The sequence below is a fragment of the Suncus etruscus genome, chromosome 4 (assembly GCF_024139225.1).
Source record: "Suncus etruscus isolate mSunEtr1 chromosome 4, mSunEtr1.pri.cur, whole genome shotgun sequence".
Lineage (NCBI taxonomy): Eukaryota > Metazoa > Chordata > Mammalia > Eulipotyphla > Soricidae > Suncus > Suncus etruscus.
Genome location: NC_064851.1, coordinates 2,420,694 through 2,439,221, shown reverse-complemented (window position 1 = coordinate 2,439,221; position 18,528 = coordinate 2,420,694). Strand labels below are relative to the sequence as shown.

At 54.8% G+C, this 18,528-nt stretch overlaps 2 protein-coding genes across 2 annotated transcripts; both read right to left on the bottom strand.

Moving 5' to 3' along the window:
- Positions 1 to 6,808: 6,808 nt before the first annotated feature.
- LOC126006286 (patatin-like phospholipase domain-containing protein 5) lies at positions 6,809 to 13,765 on the bottom strand. The gene is made up of 8 exons (XM_049771675.1): positions 13,416 to 13,765; positions 11,586 to 11,651; positions 11,202 to 11,411; positions 11,042 to 11,102; positions 10,038 to 10,223; positions 9,004 to 9,136; positions 7,908 to 8,024; positions 6,809 to 7,247 (listed from the first exon to the last, which is right to left on the bottom strand). Exons 1-8 carry the CDS (start codon positions 13,626 to 13,628, stop codon positions 7,229 to 7,231), a joined length of 1,005 nt encoding a protein of 334 aa, XP_049627632.1. The 5' UTR covers positions 13,629 to 13,765; the 3' UTR covers positions 6,809 to 7,228.
- Positions 13,766 to 13,815: 50 nt separating this feature from the next.
- Positions 13,816 to 14,162, bottom strand: LOC126006185 (patatin-like phospholipase domain-containing protein 5). Its single transcript, XM_049771520.1, has one exon. The coding sequence runs from the start codon at positions 14,146 to 14,148 to the stop codon at positions 13,816 to 13,818; it is 333 nt and encodes a 110-aa protein (XP_049627477.1). The 5' UTR covers positions 14,149 to 14,162.
- Between the last annotated feature and the right edge of the window lie 4,366 nt (positions 14,163 to 18,528).

The following is an 18,528-nucleotide window of genomic DNA, read 5'->3' as shown; positions in this document are numbered from 1 at the left end:
CCGGCCCAGTCCGCCCGCGCGTGACGGCACGGCTCCGCCCGCACGGCCCTGACGTCATGGCACCGCCCGGCCGGCGTGGCGTCATGGGGCTCCAAGCCGGGACACCCCGCTTCCCTGGCCGCCGCCTGCACCCGAGACCCGCACCTCCACCCCCGCATCCCTCCCGGCTCCATCGCTCCTGCCCCGGGTCCCACCTCCCCGCGCCTTCAACCCGAACTCCATTCCCGGGGCCCTGCGACTCCGCACCCTAAGGATCCCCCCTTCATTCCCGATCGACGCACTTGGGGGGCCCCTGCACGCGCCCAAAACCCGCTCGGCACCCGCGCAAGCGGGCCCTGGGGAGCTGGCGGTGGCTAAGGACCGTTTCGGGGCATGCATGATGGGAGCATGCACACACACACACACACACACACACACACACACACACGCACACACACACACACACACGCACACACACACACACACACACACACACACACGCACACACACACACACACGCAAACGCCAAGTGTGCGTCCGAGCATCCTTGGGAAGGGAAAAGTAAAGGGCGGGTGGATAGATGGCAGATTTCGGGGAACCCTCCCCATCCCAGACCTGAAGATAACAGCCTCCCGCAGAACATCCGCATTTAACCAGGATTTCAGGGCGCAGAGTGGCAAGAAGTGGGGGGAAGTTTGGCCTCCTGGAAAGTGACCCACCAGGTTGCACCCCGCCACCCCACAAAATCCCCCAAGCACTGCCAGTGTCCAGATCTCCGATTCTTCACCCTTTCCCGCTCAAAGGAATGAAAGGGGGCGGGATTGGAAAAAGGGACCGACTCCAGGGTGAGGCCAAGAAAGGACAAGAGGAGTTTTTCTTTTATCTATCTATTTATTTATTTTGATTTTGGGCCACATCTGGCGGCACTTGGGGGTTATCCTGGCTCTGCATTCAGATATCGATCTGGCAGGGTCGGGGAGGCCTGTGGGACGCTGGGGATCAAACCCGGGTCCATCCCAGGTAGACTGCGTGCAAGGCAGCCAAAGGGGTTTTAAAAAATAAAATAAAACTTGGGTGGGGCTGAAGTGATGGCGCAAGTGGTAGGGCATCTGCCTTGCATGCACTAACCTAGGACGGACCACGGTTCAATCTCCCGGCGTCCCATATGGTCCCCCAAGCTAGGAGCGATTTCTGAGTGCATAGCCAGGAATAACCCCTAAGCGTCACTGGGTATGACCCCCCAAAAATTGGGGTCCAAGCAATAGTACAGCAGGGAGGGCATTTGCCTTGCAAGTGGCCAGCCCAGGGTGGACCCCCCCCCACGCTGCTCTTCTCTTGAATGTGCCTGGCTGCCCCGGCTCAGGTGCGTCTTCCCAGCCCTGTGGGTAAACGCAGCAACTATTCTAGAGCCCTCTTTAGTTTGCTTTTTGAGCCACTCTCAGTAGTGCTCAGCATTTACTCCTGGCTCTGTGCTCAGGGATCACTCCTGGCCATACTAGAGACGCTGTGGGGTCCTGGGGGTTGACCCCGGGGTCAGCTGCCTGCAAAGCAAACCCGTTCCTGCTGTGCTGTGTCACTAGAACCCTGATCTGATTTCTGCTTTTTAGGGTCTTGTGATTAATTTCATACTGATCCTACCCATAACCCAGCGAAGTCTCTTTTTAAGCTGCCTGATCAGGAACCTGGAGCCCCTTGTGCCACCCAACATGAATGTTTTGTGGCTCTTAGTCTTCAAGCCTTGCGTGAACTTTTCTTGGATTCATCCCTAAGCACTGATGCTCATGGGGTGTGGTTGCAAGTTGCATTGTTTATTTTCACTTCAGTTTTCCATATCCTAGGAGCTAGAAAAGGGCTTTTTGAGAGAGAGAGAGAGAGAGAGAGAGAGAGAGACAGAGAGAGACAGAGAGAGACAGAGAGAGAGACAGAGAGACAGAGAGAAGAGATTATTCTGCCTTTTATAACTGTATAGCTGTAAGTTGTCTGTTGTTCTTTTTTCCTTCTGAAAAACAACTTTTAAAAAAAGCTCACTTTTAGAAAATCCCAAAACAATAAAAAAAAAAAGATCTGGGCTGGAGAGATAGGATAGCAGGGAGGGTGCTCGCCTTTGCACACAAGCAATCAGGGTTCAATCCGTGGCACCCCATATGGTTCTGCAAGCCCTGCCATGAATAAGCTTGAGCACTGTCATGTCTGAGAAAAAAATTTTTTTGGAAAAAAATAGCAAAATTGAAAGGTTGTGCTATGTTTTTTGTTTGTTAGTTTGATTGTTTGTTGATTTTTGGCTTTTGGTTTTTGTGTCACACCTGGCAGTGCTCAGGGGTTACTCCTGGCTCTACACTCAAAAATCACTCCTGGCAGGCTTGAGGGATCATATTGGGATGCCAGAATTCGAACCACCGTTCTTCTGCATGTAAAGCAAACGCCCTACCTCCATGCTATTTCTCCGGTCCCAGATCTGCTATCTTGTTTCCAGAAGTACTACAAAGTTTTAAAGCTACTCGCCTTAAAACTATACATAAAAAATAAGATAGGGGGACGGAGTGGTAGCACAGAGGTAGAGCATTTGCCTTGCACAAAGCTGACCAGGGACAGACCTGGGTTTCATCTCTAGCATCACATATGGTCCTGTGAGCCTGCCAGGAGTGACTTCTGAGCGCAGAGCCAGAAATAACCCCTGAGTGCTGCCAGATGTGACCCCAAAACAGAAAAAAATAAAAAGATAAAACTATAAATCTAAGCATTGACAGTGTGATTAGATAGCACAGCAGGAAGGACTCTTGCCTTGCAAGTGGCCAGCCCAGGTTCCATCTTGGAACCCCATAAGGGCCCCTGAGCATGTCAGGAGTGATCCCTGAGTGCAGAGCCAGGAGTGACTCCTGAGCATTGCCTGGTGTGGGCCCAAAACACACAAATAGGACTGCGGAATTGGCAGAAGCATAATAGTTTAGGACAATGGTACCTAATAACACCTAGAAAAACCTCAAGGTTTCGAAACCTCAAAGCTTTACATTGTCTGTCCTGGGTCAGTCACATGCAAGGCAAACACCCCTCCTGCTGTGTGATGGCTTTGACAAAGATCACTAAGGGAACAGAGAAATTGGTATTGCAAGGGGGGGGGCTGCTGTACACAGATGACCGAGGTTCAATCCCTGATGCCCTCTATGGTCCCGTGAGCTCACCAGAAATGATTCCTAAATGCAAAGCAGGAATTGATTAATTCCCTGAATATCACCAGTTGTGACCCCAAAGTAAAACAAGGGGAACCCCTTTTCTAGAGGGGTGTCAAAGCTGGAGAGCTCTTCTACTAAGGAGAAAAGAAAGACATCTGGAAGCTTCCCTGGTCCTGAGCCGCGCCAGAGCTAAATCAGAAGGAAGAGGAAGGAGGGGAAGGGAAGCTTGTCGCTGTCCATGGTGCTGAAACGCATCTGGCATCCAGAGACAAGGGATCCCAGCTCCTCCTTCATATGTCCTGTCCTGATGAGCAGTTTCCTTATGTGTGTGTTTTATAACACTCTATAATAATTTATAACTTCTATTAAGGAAATACTAAACCTATACAAAAACAAGGAGAAGGGCCTGGAGTGAGAGCACAGTTGGGAAGGTGTTTGCCTTCCACACGGCTGATCAGGATTCGATCTCTAGCATCCCAAAGGGTTTCCCAAACCTGCCAATAGTAATTCCTGAGCACCACCAAATGTGATCAACTCCAAAACAAACAAACAAAAAACAACAAAATTAAAGAAGAAAAGTGCAGTAAACGTTCTAGGCCTTCATCACTGCGCTATCAATTCCCCTTTCACCCGTCCCTCCCTCCTTCCCCACCTGCATTATCTGCAGTGAATCTCACACATTATATCATTTCCTTCATCAATCATTCAGTATGTACCACTCTAACGTTAAAAACTCCTGTTTCGGGGCCAAAGAGATAGCACATTGGTAGGGTGTTTGCATTGCCTGCCGCAACCCAGGACGGATCTAGATTTGATTCCTAGCATCCCATAAATAGTCCCCTGAGCCTGCCAGGAGCAATTTCTTTTTTTTTGGTTTTTGGGCCACACCCGGTGACGCTCAGGGGTTACTCCTGGCTATGCGCTCAGAAGTCGCTCCTGGCTTGGGGGACCATATGGGACGCCGGGGGATCGAACCGCGGTCCGTCTCCTAGGCTAGCACAGGTAAGGCAGGCACCTTACCTCGAGCGCCACCGCCCGGCCCCCAGGAGCAATTTCTGAGCAGAGACCCAGGAATAACTCCTGAGTGCCGCTGAGTTTGGCCCAAAACTCAAAAAACCTCCTCCTGTTTTAATTAGAGCAATCGTACAGCAGCTGGGTGTTTGCCTTGCAAGCGTCTGACTAGGGAAAGACCTGCGTTCAATCCCCAGCATCCCATATAGTCCCATGAGCCTGTCAGGACTGATTTCTTTTCTTTTTTTTTAATATAAATTTGTATTTAAGTATCATATTACTAATATAATTGTAGTTGGATTTCGGTTATTAACAGAACACCCCACTTCACCACCAATGCCCCCTCCCTCCTTCCCATCCCCTGCCTGTATTTGACACAAGCATTTTTCTATCGTTACTTTTTTTTAAGTTTAGTAACCTGTTTCTTTCTTTCTTTAAGGATAAGTGTTAAAAAATATATAATAGGGGCCGGGTAGGTGGCGCTGGAGGTAAGGTGTCTGCCTTGCAAGCGCTAGCCAAGGAAGGACCGCGGTTCGATCCCCCGGCGTCCCATATGGTCCCCCCAAGCCAGGGGCGATTTCTGAGCGCTTAGCCAGGAGTAACTCCTGAGCGTCAAACGGGTGTGGCCCAAAAACCAAAAAAAAAAAAAAAAAAAAAAAAGATTATTTTTAGGGGCCGGGCGGTGGCGCTAAAGGTAAGGTGCCTGCCTTGCCTGCGCTAGCTTTGGACGGACCGCGGTTCGATCCCCCGGTGTCCCATATGGTCCCCCAAGCCAGGAGCAACTTCTGAGCGCATAGCCAGGAGTAACCCCTGAGCGTTACTGGGTGTGGCCCAAAAAAAGCCAAAAAAAAAAAAAAAAAAAAAAAAAAAAATATATAATAGTAATGGCGTGAGAGTGGCAATCGCCTTCTGTGGATAGGCCCAGTAAAACATGGAGAAAATGGGAAAAAAAAAGCCTTGACCTAATTACAAAGAGATCTCACCCCTGAGGTTTTTGAGCATAAGTCTTACTCTGGGCTCCAGGCATACCAGGTTGCCTAACTCCTGAGTCATGCCAGGAGCGATTTCTGAATGCAGAGCTGGCAGTGATCCCTGAGTGCCACAAGTTGTGGCCATATAAATTGTTGGTCTACGTAGCTGAGACCCTGAATTTGGGTGTAGGCCAGTTGTAGAATCAAATAAATAATGATGGGGCTGGATGAGGGTGGATGGCGATGGATTTCTTTCTGCCATCCCAGGCCACGTGGCTCCACAACCCCATCTAGCCGGCGTGTCCCAGGCCCAGGTGAACGGTGTAATAAAGACTCACTCACAGGCAGGCTTCAGGAAGCATCAGCTTTATTCATTCCCTATTCACCACATGTGTGTGGCCTATCTCATAACCTTTCAAGCATTCAGCCATTCTAGGCTAGACCTGCCTCTTAACCCTTTCAGCCATCTTTCCTTTGGCCTCCATCCTGGTCCAAGGCCAGAAACAAAGACCCCAAAGCCAGCGAGTTCAGCAGGGCTGAAAGCCCTGAATCCCCTCAGTCCAGAGCTTATCTAACTTTTCCAAGACCCCTCCCAGGAATGGGCCGGGTCTTGCAGGTAAGGTTACACCTAATATCCGGTTCCCAAGACCCCTCCCAGAAATGGGTGGGTCTTAGGTATCTACACCCAAATTCAGGGTCTCATCTACGTACACCAACAATAAATAAATTAATTATTTTTAAAAAAAACTCCTTGAAGACAGATTTCTAGCACATTCATTCCACTGAGATATTGATTTGATCCTGGAGTTGGTCAGAAATCACTGGTCAATGTCTGATGGGAAATATTGAATTAAAAACATCAGAATGGGGGGCAGAGCGATAGCACAGCAGCACGGCATTTGCCTTGCAAGAGGCCAACTCGGGTTCAATTCTTGGAATCTCATAGGGTCCTCCAAGACCACCAGGTGTGATTTCTGAGCACTGAGCCTGGAGTAAGCTCTGAGCACTGCCAGGTGTGGCCCAAAATCCAAACAAACAAACAAAAAAAAACTTATGAAAACTACAGGGATGTTTTGTAGAACCATATTTGAATTAGGGAGGCCAGGTTCAGCAGGTGCTGTGAGGTCTGTAGGGAGCTTCGGGGAGTCCCTGAGATCCGGCAGCTGAGCAGAGGTGCCACCCTGCTGTCTTTGAGGCAGTCTAAGGGAAAGGATGCTTGCCCTAAGGTGCTCACATGTGTGAGTGGCTGGGACAGCATGCCAGAAATGAGACAAACATCAGTCAGGCATCATGAGGCAGATCTTGGGCCAGGAGCACTGAGTATGAGAGCACCCACAACATTCTACACGGCAGAGGCAGAGACCCGCAACACTGCCCATGGGGTGGGCACCACAAACACCTCCACCCCAGGAGTTTCATCACTCACGGTGACCAGCAGACGAAGTGAATAAATGCAGGACTCGCGGTGCCACTGGCTCACGCATTTATTTTCAGGACCCCTTTGTCTCCGGGGCACCCTCCCAGCTTTCCCACCTCATCACCACCCCTGCCTCAACCCTGTCTTGGTTAAGGGTATCCCAAGGGTCCTCTGGGGTTTTAAGAACAGAAATTTCAGCACCTCCCCAGCAGCCCCCTCTGGATCTGTGGATGGTGAGGCTCAGAGGGATGGGGCTGTAGGTGTCACTTGGGGGCACTTGGGCACCCCAACAGAAGCACAGGCTGTTGGGGTTCTGAGCTTCCAAACCTTCTCTTCTCCCACAGCTACCCTCATCAACAGGTTGTCACTCTGGCCTAACCCAAGAGGAGACGGGAGACTGGGTGACAATGTCCCTGAGAGCTAGTGAAGAACCCAGGAAAATCTGAGGGGAGTTCCCACCCCATCATCTTGTGTTCCCTGAGGGGCGCTGAGTGGTTTGCTCCTCAGACAGGCACAGTAACCGTGATCAATCGCATGGGTCGATCCGCTTCTGAGAGAGAAGCCTCCAGCTGGGGACACCCTGAGGGGTCACCTGCCACAGGTTCAGTGCACCATGGAGAGGGGGAGGCGTTGTCCGAGGTATTGGGCCAAGTGGGCCTGACAGGGAGCCGGTGAGGCCGTCACTGGGCTGGAGCTGTGCTGTAGGGGACATGAGGGCCAGCTGTCAGCTCCTGGACCAGGTCCCCAGGGGGCGCTGGCCCAGGCAGCAGGAGGGGGCTGGTGCCTGGCAGACTGGGGAGGAAGCAGATACCATACGAGCTTTGACAGGTGATGTCCGGTCACTCTGTCCCTAAGATTTTGAGGGCCTCACTTGGGAGAGACAGGAGATCTGGGGTACCTTCCAGGAGCACAATTCTGGATTTATTTTTTGTTTTTGGTTTTGGGGTCACACCCGGAGGTGCTCAGAGGTTACTCCCGACTGTGCTCAGGAATCGCTTCTGGCAGGGGCGGGGGACCCTACAGGATGCTGGGATCACACCCAGGTGGTTGGCAATATGAAGGGGTAGAGCCCTCCCCTCTGTGCTCTTGCTCTGACCTTGTGACTTCCTTGATGAGAAGCCTGGGACCCTGCACAGGGCATGGGGCCACCAGGGGCCCTGCTGGAGAATTGGGGTCCCGGACATGGTATAGAGAGTTGCCGGGCTCCTGGCCTGGCCTAGAGTCCTCTGCTCTGTCCCATGGGGACAACACTGGTGGTGGACGGGGCATCTACACGGATATGGGAATACCCGCTGCTGACCCCCAACCCTCACCGCCCCTGACTGCCTCATGCCCACCTCACCCCCTCCCCCGCCTCACCTGGCTGGCCTCAGCAGCTGCTCCTTTGTCCGGGCATAGAGCTGGGTGGCCGCACTCCAGGCCTGGCCCTGCATCCAGTAAAGGTCGGCAGGGAGATCTGGCAGCCACTGTATCAGCCTGTGGGAGAGACAGCACCTTGGGGAACCCACCCGCGGGCCAGCATGCCCACTGAACCAAACTGGAGCAGGGTAGGGCTGCCCTAAGACCCAGTAGCGGGACCCAGGCAGGGAGAGAACAGGCCTTGGGGTCCGGCTGGTCTGGGGTGCTTCCCAGCTCCTCCTCCTCCTCGCCCATGCAGTTTTTGTCTTTTTCCATTTTTTCTTTTTGGGCCACAGCCAACGGCGCTCAGGGGTTACTCCTCACTCTGTGCTCAGTAATCACTCCTGGTGGTGCTCAGGGAACCATATGGGATGCCAGGGATCAAACAGCCATCCTCGTGGAAGGAAACGCCCTTCCCACTGAGCTATTGTTCTGGCCCGCAATTACTTAAATTTTATTTTTTTGTGGTGCCAGGGATCGAAGACAGCTCTCAAACATGCAGATCCTACAATATCTTCCTATTGTGTATTTTTTTGTAATATTGATTTTGCCTGTCGTCCCACCTGAATCTTCCAGGTGGGGGCGATTACAGAAAGAATAAAATAGCTTGCTGGGGAGGCTTGAGGGGCTGTTTTGCCAGAGCTGACGGCTGGTTCGGTTTGCTTTTTGGAGCTGGCTACAGACTGACAAAAGACTCTCTTTGGTCCCCTAATCTTTTGTCTGTGTTTATTATTTACTCCGAATATTATTTCCAAGGTCTCTCCCAAAAGAGGGGGATGGAAGAATGGGATTTAATTTATCTTTCTGGGAGCTATTTGTGGACTCAGAAACTATCAATAAGGACTTCAAACTCTACCAACACCTTCCCACTGATCCAAACCCCAGTCCCTCCCTGAGCATGTCCCCAACATTCAGCCCAGCTGGGACCCCTAGAGGATGCCTCTGGGTTCTGCATCACCACTGCCCAGCTGCCAGACTTGGTTCACTCTGCAGCGACCCTTCTTGTGCTAGGCCTGGGCAGCTGCCACCCCTGGCAGGATCCCCCTGCCCGCCTCACCTTTTCCCTCGGTAGTAGAAGGTCTGTAAGGGAACCGTGTAGGGCAGCAACAGACACATCAGGGTGCGACCCGGCAAGGAGCGGCGGAAGCGGGCCAAGGGCCGGGGGTCTCTCAGGAGGTTTTTCTGCAGGGCTAAGGGGGACACACAACGCCAGACTCTCCAGGGGTCCCCGTGGCCTCACACAGACACACCCACACCTCCAGATTTTGCTCTCACGAGGGAGTCCCACCAGGCATGAGGCCCCTTCATGGAAAAGGGGCTGAAGCTCTAAGGGAGACCTGTCTCTCGCATGCCTCCGGAGAGCCAAGGGGAGGCCCTTCGTATGAGGTCAGGGCTGCTCCATATATCCTTCTGCCCAAACCTCTGTATGGTTTTCTGAGCCCCAAACAGACTGGTATGGGAGGGGAGCGACCTGGAGGTCTGGGGCAGAGCTGGAGTCCCCAAGGGCCACCACCACAGAGGCCAGTGCTGGAAGATTCCAGGCAGGAAGAACACAGTTAACTGCTCTGGAAAGTGGGGGCCGGCAGGTAAGGGAGACTCGGGGATCCCATAGGATTCAGCGTGGGAAGCCCTAGAGGCGGCTCCCTGCCCCCCACCGCGGCACTGGAGAGACCCCAAGGGGGTCCCAAGTTCAACCCTCTACTGGGGGCTCAATACAGGCCCCAGTAGTTTCTGTGAGCCCCACGCCCCGTGGCGGTCTCCTCCCCTCCCCGGCCCCCAGGCCCCTGTTCTGGTGCCACCACTAGGACACCACTTGTGTTGTGGGTCCCCAGGCAGGTTCGTTCCAGCCACTGTGCCCCCCTCTGCCCGGGGTTCAGCCTCAAGGGGAGGGGGGAGCATGGCGAAGCCCAAAGGCCCTTTCGGCTCTGTGGGCATGGAAGTGGGCTCAACGACCTTCTGCAGGCTCTGAGCCCCCCAAACCCCTTGATTCTCCCCTCAGGGAAGTGGATAGGTCTGGTGAGGCCCGGGTAACTTCGGGCATCCTTCAGGGTTTCCCCTCCCATGGACAGCAGCGCGGGGGGGGGACTGTACCGGCCTCCAGCTCTGGGGACACAGCCCCAAAATCAGGAATGTCCTCTGCCCGCACGAAGGGCACCTCCCAGTTCAAGTTCAGGCCGCTCTTCGAGTCTCGGGTGTCTCTGGCAGCCGGGTGCCCCTTGGCTGCAGCAGGGGGAGCCCCGCTCACCAGGGTCCGCAGCACTGGCTCCTTGATGAGTCCTGGGATGGGGTGAACACAGGCGGCAGAGTTGGACCTCATGGGGTGGGTTCCTGGCGCCGACCACATCTTGCACTCTCCCACATCACCTCCAGACCCCAAGTCCTCCATCCTGGGGTCTCCACCTGCTCACTAGGGAGCCCACAGCCCAGCTTCCATTTCCCTCTCTGTAGGAGCGAGGTTCAGACTCCCCCACACACACCGCAAGGGGTTTTCTGAAGATTGGGTGAGGCAGGTGGTGAAGAGTGCCCAGGAGGGCCCGAGTGCTGCCCTCTGCAGCACTGTGGGGAGAGGCAGGGCTGGATTGGGGGTGGCTGGGAGGCTGGGCTGGCGGCTGGCACCGTGGCTCCAGCTGACTCCGGTATGGACCAGCACGCACGGGGCAGCGCTGAGTGGGCCTTCAAGTTTGGCGCCTGGGCAAACTTGTCTGCACGGAGTGGCACACTCAGCAGAAGAGCTGATGCCTGGTCCTGCAAAGTCCTTTCTCAACTCACACTTTCCCCCTCACACACACACCCACACACATACAGGCCTGGCCTTACCCTCTTCCTGAGTACCATTTCAGAGTCCATGAATTGGTGAAATCCTCTATATCTATCTCCCCTGCCAGGAAGCCCTCCTGGCCTGGCCTGGCCTTCCTAAGCTGGGTCCGATCCTGTGGGACTCCCGCAGCCCCCAGCAACAACCCCTCCAATTGGAGAACCACATGTCTCTTCCCTGGCTCTCAGGGCCAGGCACAGAGCCCATGTGGAGGCAAGAGTGAGTGACAGAACATCTGAGAGACACTGCACCCTCAGACCCTCCCTGAAGAGGCACGTACCCCGTCTCTCCAGGAACCGGAGGGCATCCAGGTAGCCCTGCCTGGCGTTGTTTGCCACCATCTGCCAACACAGGAGCACATGGGAAGTCCTGGGAAGGGAAACCCCCCCCAGGGTGCAGTGCAACCTCCCCCTTCCTCTTTCCCTGTCCGGGAGCCCCACCTCAATTGGGGGGGGCAGGAGGGAGCGGATGCCATAGTACACATTGTAGGTGGAGAACTGGAAGGAGGTTTTGCAGCTGAAGATCTCATGGAAGTTGGGTGAGGGGCTCTTTGGGCAAATGTCCGCGGTCCCATGGAAGGGGGTCACGGTGATGGTGTGGGGGCACTCCGCAAAGGGCAGGCTGACGGTTAAGGCTCCATCGATATAGTACTGCGACAGGGAGATGGGGGAGCCTGTCTCAGTGCCTCTGCCCCCACGGCTCACCAGCCCCCTGGGAAGCCCCACAGCCCAGAACCCCCCACCACAGGAGCAGGGGACGTAGCGTACTGGGCAGGGGTCCCCTTGCATCCCTCTGAGTGTTGGAGGGCCCCCACATGCACTTACCTGCCCCCTGAATTTAGGGGGAATCACCCCACAGTAGAAGGGAAGGAACATGCTACAGATCAAGGCCTGGAGACAGGGCAGAGGACAGGCCATCATGCTCAGAATCTTCGTGGGGTTTCTGGGGGACCCCAGGCCTGCCTGCCTGCCTCCCTGCCAGCCAAGTCTCGGAGTCAGGGCTGCCTCTGTGGCGGAAGTGGGAGTGCCTGCCTAGGTCTCAAAAGCAAGAAGGAATGAGAACTCCGGCCTTTCTTCTGTCTGAGGACCTGCCATCTAGGGAACAGAAGGAATGTTGCCTGGGCAGACAGACAGATGCTCCTAGACCTTCTCCTTCGCCCCCATTAAACTTCCTAGCTAAGAAGCTATGTAGCTTCCTGAAGCTTGCAGGGTTGCCGGTGCCACACACCCCCACCCCAGCCAGTGGGCTTTCTCTTCTCTGCCCACAGGGGGCGCTGTCCACACCCTGAAGAGGCACAAGTAAGCCGGGTCTCCCCCCCTTCGCCCCCCCACATGATGCAGCCACCAAGAACCAAAGTTTGCAAATCAAAGTTTGCACGGAGGTATGACAAGACACAATGCCACCACCATGCCAGGTCTCCACCACATTCAGCAAGCCTGGCTCTGGGCCCCGGGGCCCCCGAGGCCCCAGGGAGCAGTCCCAGATCCCTCTCAGGGAAAGGGATGAGGAGGGGGACACGAAGCCCAGTGGTCCCACTGTGTGTCCTTGCAAGAGCCAGGGGACCGGCTGGCCTGTGCACACTCAGAACTCAACCAGGCAGATGCCGCAAGGCCCCGCACTGGCTGTCTAAGACGCAGGCCTCAGCCTGGGGGGAAAGATCGGTGCCTCGGTGGGAGGCTCAGAGTCCAGTGCAGGAACAAGGTGAGGTGCTCTGGGTTCGAGAATGGCATCCCCTGCAGGAACAGGGGTAAATTGCCCTGGGTGGGAGCCCCAGCACTCTATGAGGACAAGGGAGCCCAAAACTCCAGACTGAGCTCCCCCAGGGAGGGACCCAGCCCACACTCAGTCCCACCCCCACCCCCACCCCCACCCCCCCCCACCCCCCACCCCCCCGCACAGTCCAGTCTCTTGAAAATAATGCTCCTTCTTTCTTCTTCCAGAGCCAAATGCACTAGGGTGGAGCAGGGTGGCATAAAATCCAGGTGGGCTTTTCCAAATCAAAGGAAGAGGTTGAAGGGAAAGAGGAAGATGGGGTGGGGGGGCTGCCTTTGCTTTGGGTTAATAGCTGGGTGTCATCTTACAGTCCCTGGATCCCTCTTTGCTGGATACCAGCTAATCCCAGCTGGACTGAATCCAGCTCACTTGGACTTTGTGGCCATTATCTGCACTCCAGTCCCCTGGCATGGAAGCATTTAGAAGGCAAGGGTGTCCACCTGTGCTGCTCTTTGTTTGGTTTCAGGGCACCTGAATACCTAACATACTGGGCCAACACCAAACAGAACCCGAGGAGCACAGGGGAGGACCCTGAATTCTATTTTGCAAAGGAGGGTGGATGGAGAGGACAGGGATGAAGGCACTTACTTGCCTTTCATTCAGCCAATCCCTGTTTGACCCCCAGTTGGATCCCCTGAGCATCGCCAGGGGTCCCTCCTGAACACAGAACCAGGAGCAGCCCCTGTGCACCGCCAGAGGTGACCCCCCCCCAAAGAAAAAACAAAATAACAACAGTGACTAGAGCACCTGGGGAACTAGGTAGGCAACCTGGTTGAAAGAGCATCCTTGGGGGGCTCTTTCCATGTCCCCCACTGGCACAGTCACCTTATTCTGGAACCCACCTGGGGGCCCCAATCCCCCACTTTGCCAGCCCCCCTCACCTGTATGACTTCCTCTTTGGAGGCAAAGTCGGTGATGACGCAGTTCTGGCCATCGGGCATGTGGGTGATACAGATCCCCAGGTGCTTCGACGCTACCACATGCACGTCGGGGGGCAGGCACTCCTCCAACCGTTCCTGGATGTAATCCAAAGACCAGTAGGAGGGATGGAAGAGGTTCAGGACTGTCTCCTCCAACTCCTTAAAACCTTCCATGACCTTCCAGCAGCAAAACTCTGCAGGGGAGAGTGGGGTGGGGTGTCCAGGGGAGTCCTCGGCCCTGTGCGCCTCCTCCAGTCCCTCCAGGATGATCTGGGTGACATCCTCCCAGCTCAAGACGGGGGCTGGGGAGGGTCTCGGGGGTCCCGCAGTCTTTCGGGGGTCCCCGTGGGGTTCAGGAGGACTAGGTGGCACCAGACCCGACTCCTGTGAAATTGGGGGGTTCGCCTGGCTCCGCAGCCCCAGACGCACCGGCGGACATGTCTAAGACGACCGCTATGGCTGCGAGTGACCCTGAGGACGCGCCGTAGATGCGGTTGACTCCCTTAAGCAGCTGCGGGGCGCGCTCCCTCAGGCACTGGTGCACCCCCACGTAGTAGAGCCCCAAGAAGCCCGAGCCCCCGAACGATATGTTCCAGCTGCCCTCCTGCTCGAAGGCGCGCGGAGTGGGCCTGGGGCCATCCGGTTCCATGGCGCGCGCGGCGGGTCCGGGGCTGTCCTGCTTCGAGAGGCGCATGGCGAGGACCTGGTGCCGGGGTGAGCCTCTGGCCCGGGCCACCTGGGCCTTGGGGTACCCCTCCGCCCCGGCCCGCCCCGGGGCAGGACCCGCCAATCAGGTTCCCGCTGTGCGCAATTCCAGATGTGCGCGACTGGAAGGCACTAGGGCTGCCCAGCCCAGTTCTGGAAAGGCTCAAACAGCCACTGCTGCCCCAATTTTCCAGGGGAGGGGATTTGAGGCCCTGCTGGATTGTGACAGGCTGCTCTGGCCTGCTCGGGCCACCCCCTGAGGCCAGGGTATGGGTAATGGAGAAGTTTCCTCACTATGCGTTCCACCCCTGTCCGTGGGAGGGTTAGGGACTGGGGTGCTGTGTAGTTCCTCCCAGACTGAGAGTGGACCGAACTCCCCATCTTGGACGCCCCACATGTGCAGGGTAAGGATAACCACCTTGCGTCATTGGCCAGAGAGCAGGGGAGGGTGGACGCGTGGGGCCATCCCCACAGGGTGCTGGGGAGCTGAGGATGGAAGCGGGGTACCCTGCAATGACCGTTCTAAGCAAGCCTGAGGGCTGCTTTGGGTTTTTTGGGGATTCCTCTTTCCTGCCTGCAGGTTGGTGGGCACCCACAGGACCCTCAGGGAATGGAAGGCCTCCTGGACAGCAGAAGGGGAGGCTGGGGCTGGTAAGCCAGGAAGGAGGGAGGAAGCACCCAGCTAGGAGAAGCAGGGACCCCCGTGAGCCCCGCAACTGTGCCTTTCCTCGGACACTCCCCCACTTCACTTCAGCCTGGAGGCTCTTTCTGTGGAGGGCAAAGCTGGGGAGCTCAGAAGAGGCCCGATGAGGGGTCCGGGAAGGGCCTTCAGAGGCTGGTCCCCTGCCAACCAGTGGCCATTTCTGCAATGTGGTGCCCGCCCAGACTACAGATGAGGAAACTGAGAAAGTGCCAGCAGCTGGCAGAGTGGGCGAGGGGTGTTGCTCCTCCCTGAGGCCCTGTTGGGGGAGATCATGGGGCAAGAAGTGGGGGCAGAGCCTCACTGAATCCAGATGCTGTGTCCCGCCCAGCTGTTGGCTTTGGGCTTTCCTGTGCCAAGGTTCGAAGCCAGGACCTCACACTTGCCAAATAAATGCTCAACCCATGAACTCCATGTCCGGTTCCGGTTCATCTTTTCTTTTCTTTTTTTTTTTTTTTTTTCGGTTTTTGTTTTTTGGGTGTTGCAAGTCAGCCCCTTGAAGAGGTTGACTGATGGAGAGATGGAGGATGAGGTCTTTCCCCTCCAGCTCGGAGCACACATCTGCTACCCTGTCCAGCCAACGGCAGGTAAACAGCTCGCAGTCAGGCTTGTGGAAATAATTAGCTTTATTCGGTGGGCAAAACTGAAGTCCAAGGTCTCGGCCTCAGTTCCAGCCAACCACCCCTCGCCTTCCACAGACCCTTGTTTTTATCCCCCAGAATCAGGTACCAACCCAATGGTGGGATCAGATACCACCCAATGGTAGAAGCAGAATCAGGTACCACCCTAGGGTGGGGGCAGAATGCCAGGTCACACCCTCGGATAGGGCACAATCACTGGATCAGGGTAGGGTCAGTAACATAATAATCCCAAAAATATGTACATACACAACATTTGGGCAACACCCAGTGCCGCTCAGGGGTTACTTCTGGCTATGCACTCAGAAATCGCTCCAGGCTTGGGGGACCAATGAGATGCTGGGGGCATCAAAAGGCAGTCCATCTTAGGTTAGCGAATGCAAGTCAAATGCCCTACCACTTCTGCCACTGCTCTCCCAACCCACCACGGTTCATTTTCTCAGGCCAGAAAGTTGGGAAGTCTTAAACTGAGGAGTGGGGAGAAATGGGGCTTGTCTAATATTTCCAGCAACCAGTGCACCATTTTGAATCTGAGAAGCTTGAAACTTCAAAAACAAAATGTTATAGCTCTGGGAGTAGAGAGTCTTCCTTGCAGACAGATGACCCAGAATCAAGCCCTGGTAGCCCCTATGGTCCCCCCAGGCCCTGAGCACAGAGCCAGGAGTAAACACAACAGGCTGTACCAACCCCACCCCACCCTAAACAATGAATCTCTGGAGGAATCTCCTTAATGGCATCAATGCTGGTGGCACAAAGGTACAAGGAAGAAAAAGAAAGAAGTGGGGATACTTGAGAAAGGACCCCAGTGGTAGAAGGGGCAAGGTGAAGGGTCACGTGTCCTACACATATGAAGCACTGAGTGACCTCTAATCTCCATCTGAGAGGCCTCCAAGCTCTAAGCTGGGGGTGGCTCCAGAGCACTGTGGAAATGTGACTTACAAAGTACTAGGAGCCAGAGTGATAGCACAGCAGGGAAGGCATTTGCCTTGCACAAGGCTGACCAGGTTGGATCCCCGGCATCCCATAAGGTCCTCTGACCCTACCAGGAGTAACTCTGAGCACAGAGCAGCCCCTGAGCACCACCGGGTGTGGCCCAAAAACCAAAAGAAAAAAAAAAAAACACAAAAGGGGCCAGAGAGATAGCACTGCAGGAGGGTGTTTGCCTTGCAAACAGCTGGCCCTGAATCAATGGTGGTTCGAATCCCAGCATCCCATATAGTCCCAAGTGCCTGCCAGCAGCGATTTCTGAGTAGATGAGCCAGGAGTAACCCCTGAGCGCCGCAGGGTGCATCCAAAACAAAAACAAAAACAAAAACAAAAACAAAACTGGCTGAGAAGAACTTCTCCCCTACATATGAGTGGCGGAGGAAGGTTTCACAAGAGGTTTTTGCATGCAGAAGTTGCTGGAGGTGGAATCAGGCCATGGGGCTCACCTGCCTCTGGGCTGCTGAGCTAAGAGGGGCTGCAGGCTTTGGGCATACAAAAAGAGGTAACAAGGATAAAGGGTCATGTGGGTGTGACTAAGTGGAGTGTTTTCAAATCAGGCGAGTAGGGCCAGAAGATAGACAGGCTGACTTAGCCTGTGGCTGACACCACTCGAATCTTTTTTTTTTTTTTTTTTTTGGTTTTTGGTTTTTGGGCCACACCCGGAGGTGCTCAGGGGTTACTCCTGGCTGTCTGCTCAGAAATAGCTCCTGGCAGGCATGGGGAACCATATGGGACAGCGGAATTCCAACCAACCACCTTTGGTCCTGGATCAGCTGCTTGCAAGGCAAACACCACTGTGCTATCTCTCCGGGCCCACCACTCGAATCTTGACATCATAGATGGTTTTCAAGTTCCTCCGGAGGTAAACCCTGAACGCTGTTGGGTGTGACCAAAAATAAGAAAAAGAAGGAAAGAAGGAAGGAAGGAAGGGAGGAAGGAAGGGAGGGAGGGAGGGAGGGAGGGAGGGAGGGAGGGAGGGAGGGAGGGAAGAAGGAAGGAAGGAAGGAAGGAAGGAAGGAAGGAAGGAAGGAAGGAAGGAAGGAAGGAAGGAAGGAAGGAAGGAAGGGAGAGAGGGAGGGAGGGATGGGGAGGGAGGGAGGGAAAAAAGACAATAAAAAATGAAAAAAGAGAGAGGGTGAGAGAGAGGGAGGGAAGGTGGGAGGGAGGGAGGGAGGAAGAGAAAGCAGGAGGGGACTGGAGTGGGCCCGGGCAGAGAGGGAACAGATAATGGTGCCTCGGCATCCTACACCCACGGGTAGAGAAGTCAGCTTGGCATAACTCGCTGTACCAACCCACAGCTCACACCTCCAGCTCTGGGCTGCTCAGCCCCTCAGCCCCATCTGGGAGTCAGGTTGCGCCTCCTGGCATGGAAACTTTCATAGATTCTGGGCATTGCATGCCCCTCTGATCCCAGTCACAACAGACCCTAAGCCTTAGGGGATGAGGGTACTTGAATTCCACCCCCATACACACACGTGCCTCTGGGGTACATGTAGAAGTTGTGGTCATCACTGCCGAGAAACCACAGCCCCTCGGTATCCAGCCAAGCATGCAACACCCACAGCAAGGAGTCAAGAGCAGGATGTTTTCCAGTGAAATGTTCTTGTTCATTTGCTTTTTTCCAGGCCCAGAGAGATAGCACAGCGGCATCTGCCTTGCAAGCAGCCGATCCAGGACCCAAGGTGGTTGGTTCGAATCCCGGTGTTCCATAGGGTCCCCTGTGCCTGCCAGGAGCTATTTCTGAGCAGACAGCCAGGAGTAACTCCTGAGCAACGTCGGGTGTGGCCCAAAACCAAAACAAAACATTTGCTTTTTTCCCTCTTTATTTTGGTATTTCTGTTTTTTGGTTTTGGGCCACACTTGGCGGAATTCATTGTTACTCATGACTCTGCACTCAGAAATCACTCCTGGTGGGCTCTGGAGACCATATGAGATGGCGGGAATGGAACCCAGGTCCATCCTGGGTTGTCCACATACAAGGCAAATGACCTACCACTATGCTCTCTCTCTCTGGACCCGTTTGCTTTGATTTGGGAACGCACCC

Excerpts from the sequence above, each read along its gene's own strand:
- LOC126006185 (XM_049771520.1), bottom strand. The coding sequence starts at position 14,148 with ATGCGCCTCTCGAAGCAGGACAGCCCCGGACCCGCCGCGCGCGCCATG.
- LOC126006286 (XM_049771675.1), bottom strand. The coding sequence starts at position 13,628 with ATGGAAGGTTTTAAGGAGTTGGAGGAGACAGTCCTGAACCTCTTCCAT. Across the intron at positions 11,652-13,415 it reads CCAAAGAGGAAGTCATACAG|GCCTTGATCTGTAGCATGTT; the intron begins GTGAGGGGGGCT and ends CCCTGTCTCCAG. Across the intron at positions 11,412-11,585 it reads CCCCTAAATTCAGGGGGCAG|TACTATATCGATGGAGCCTT; the intron begins GTAAGTGCATGT and ends TCCCTGTCGCAG.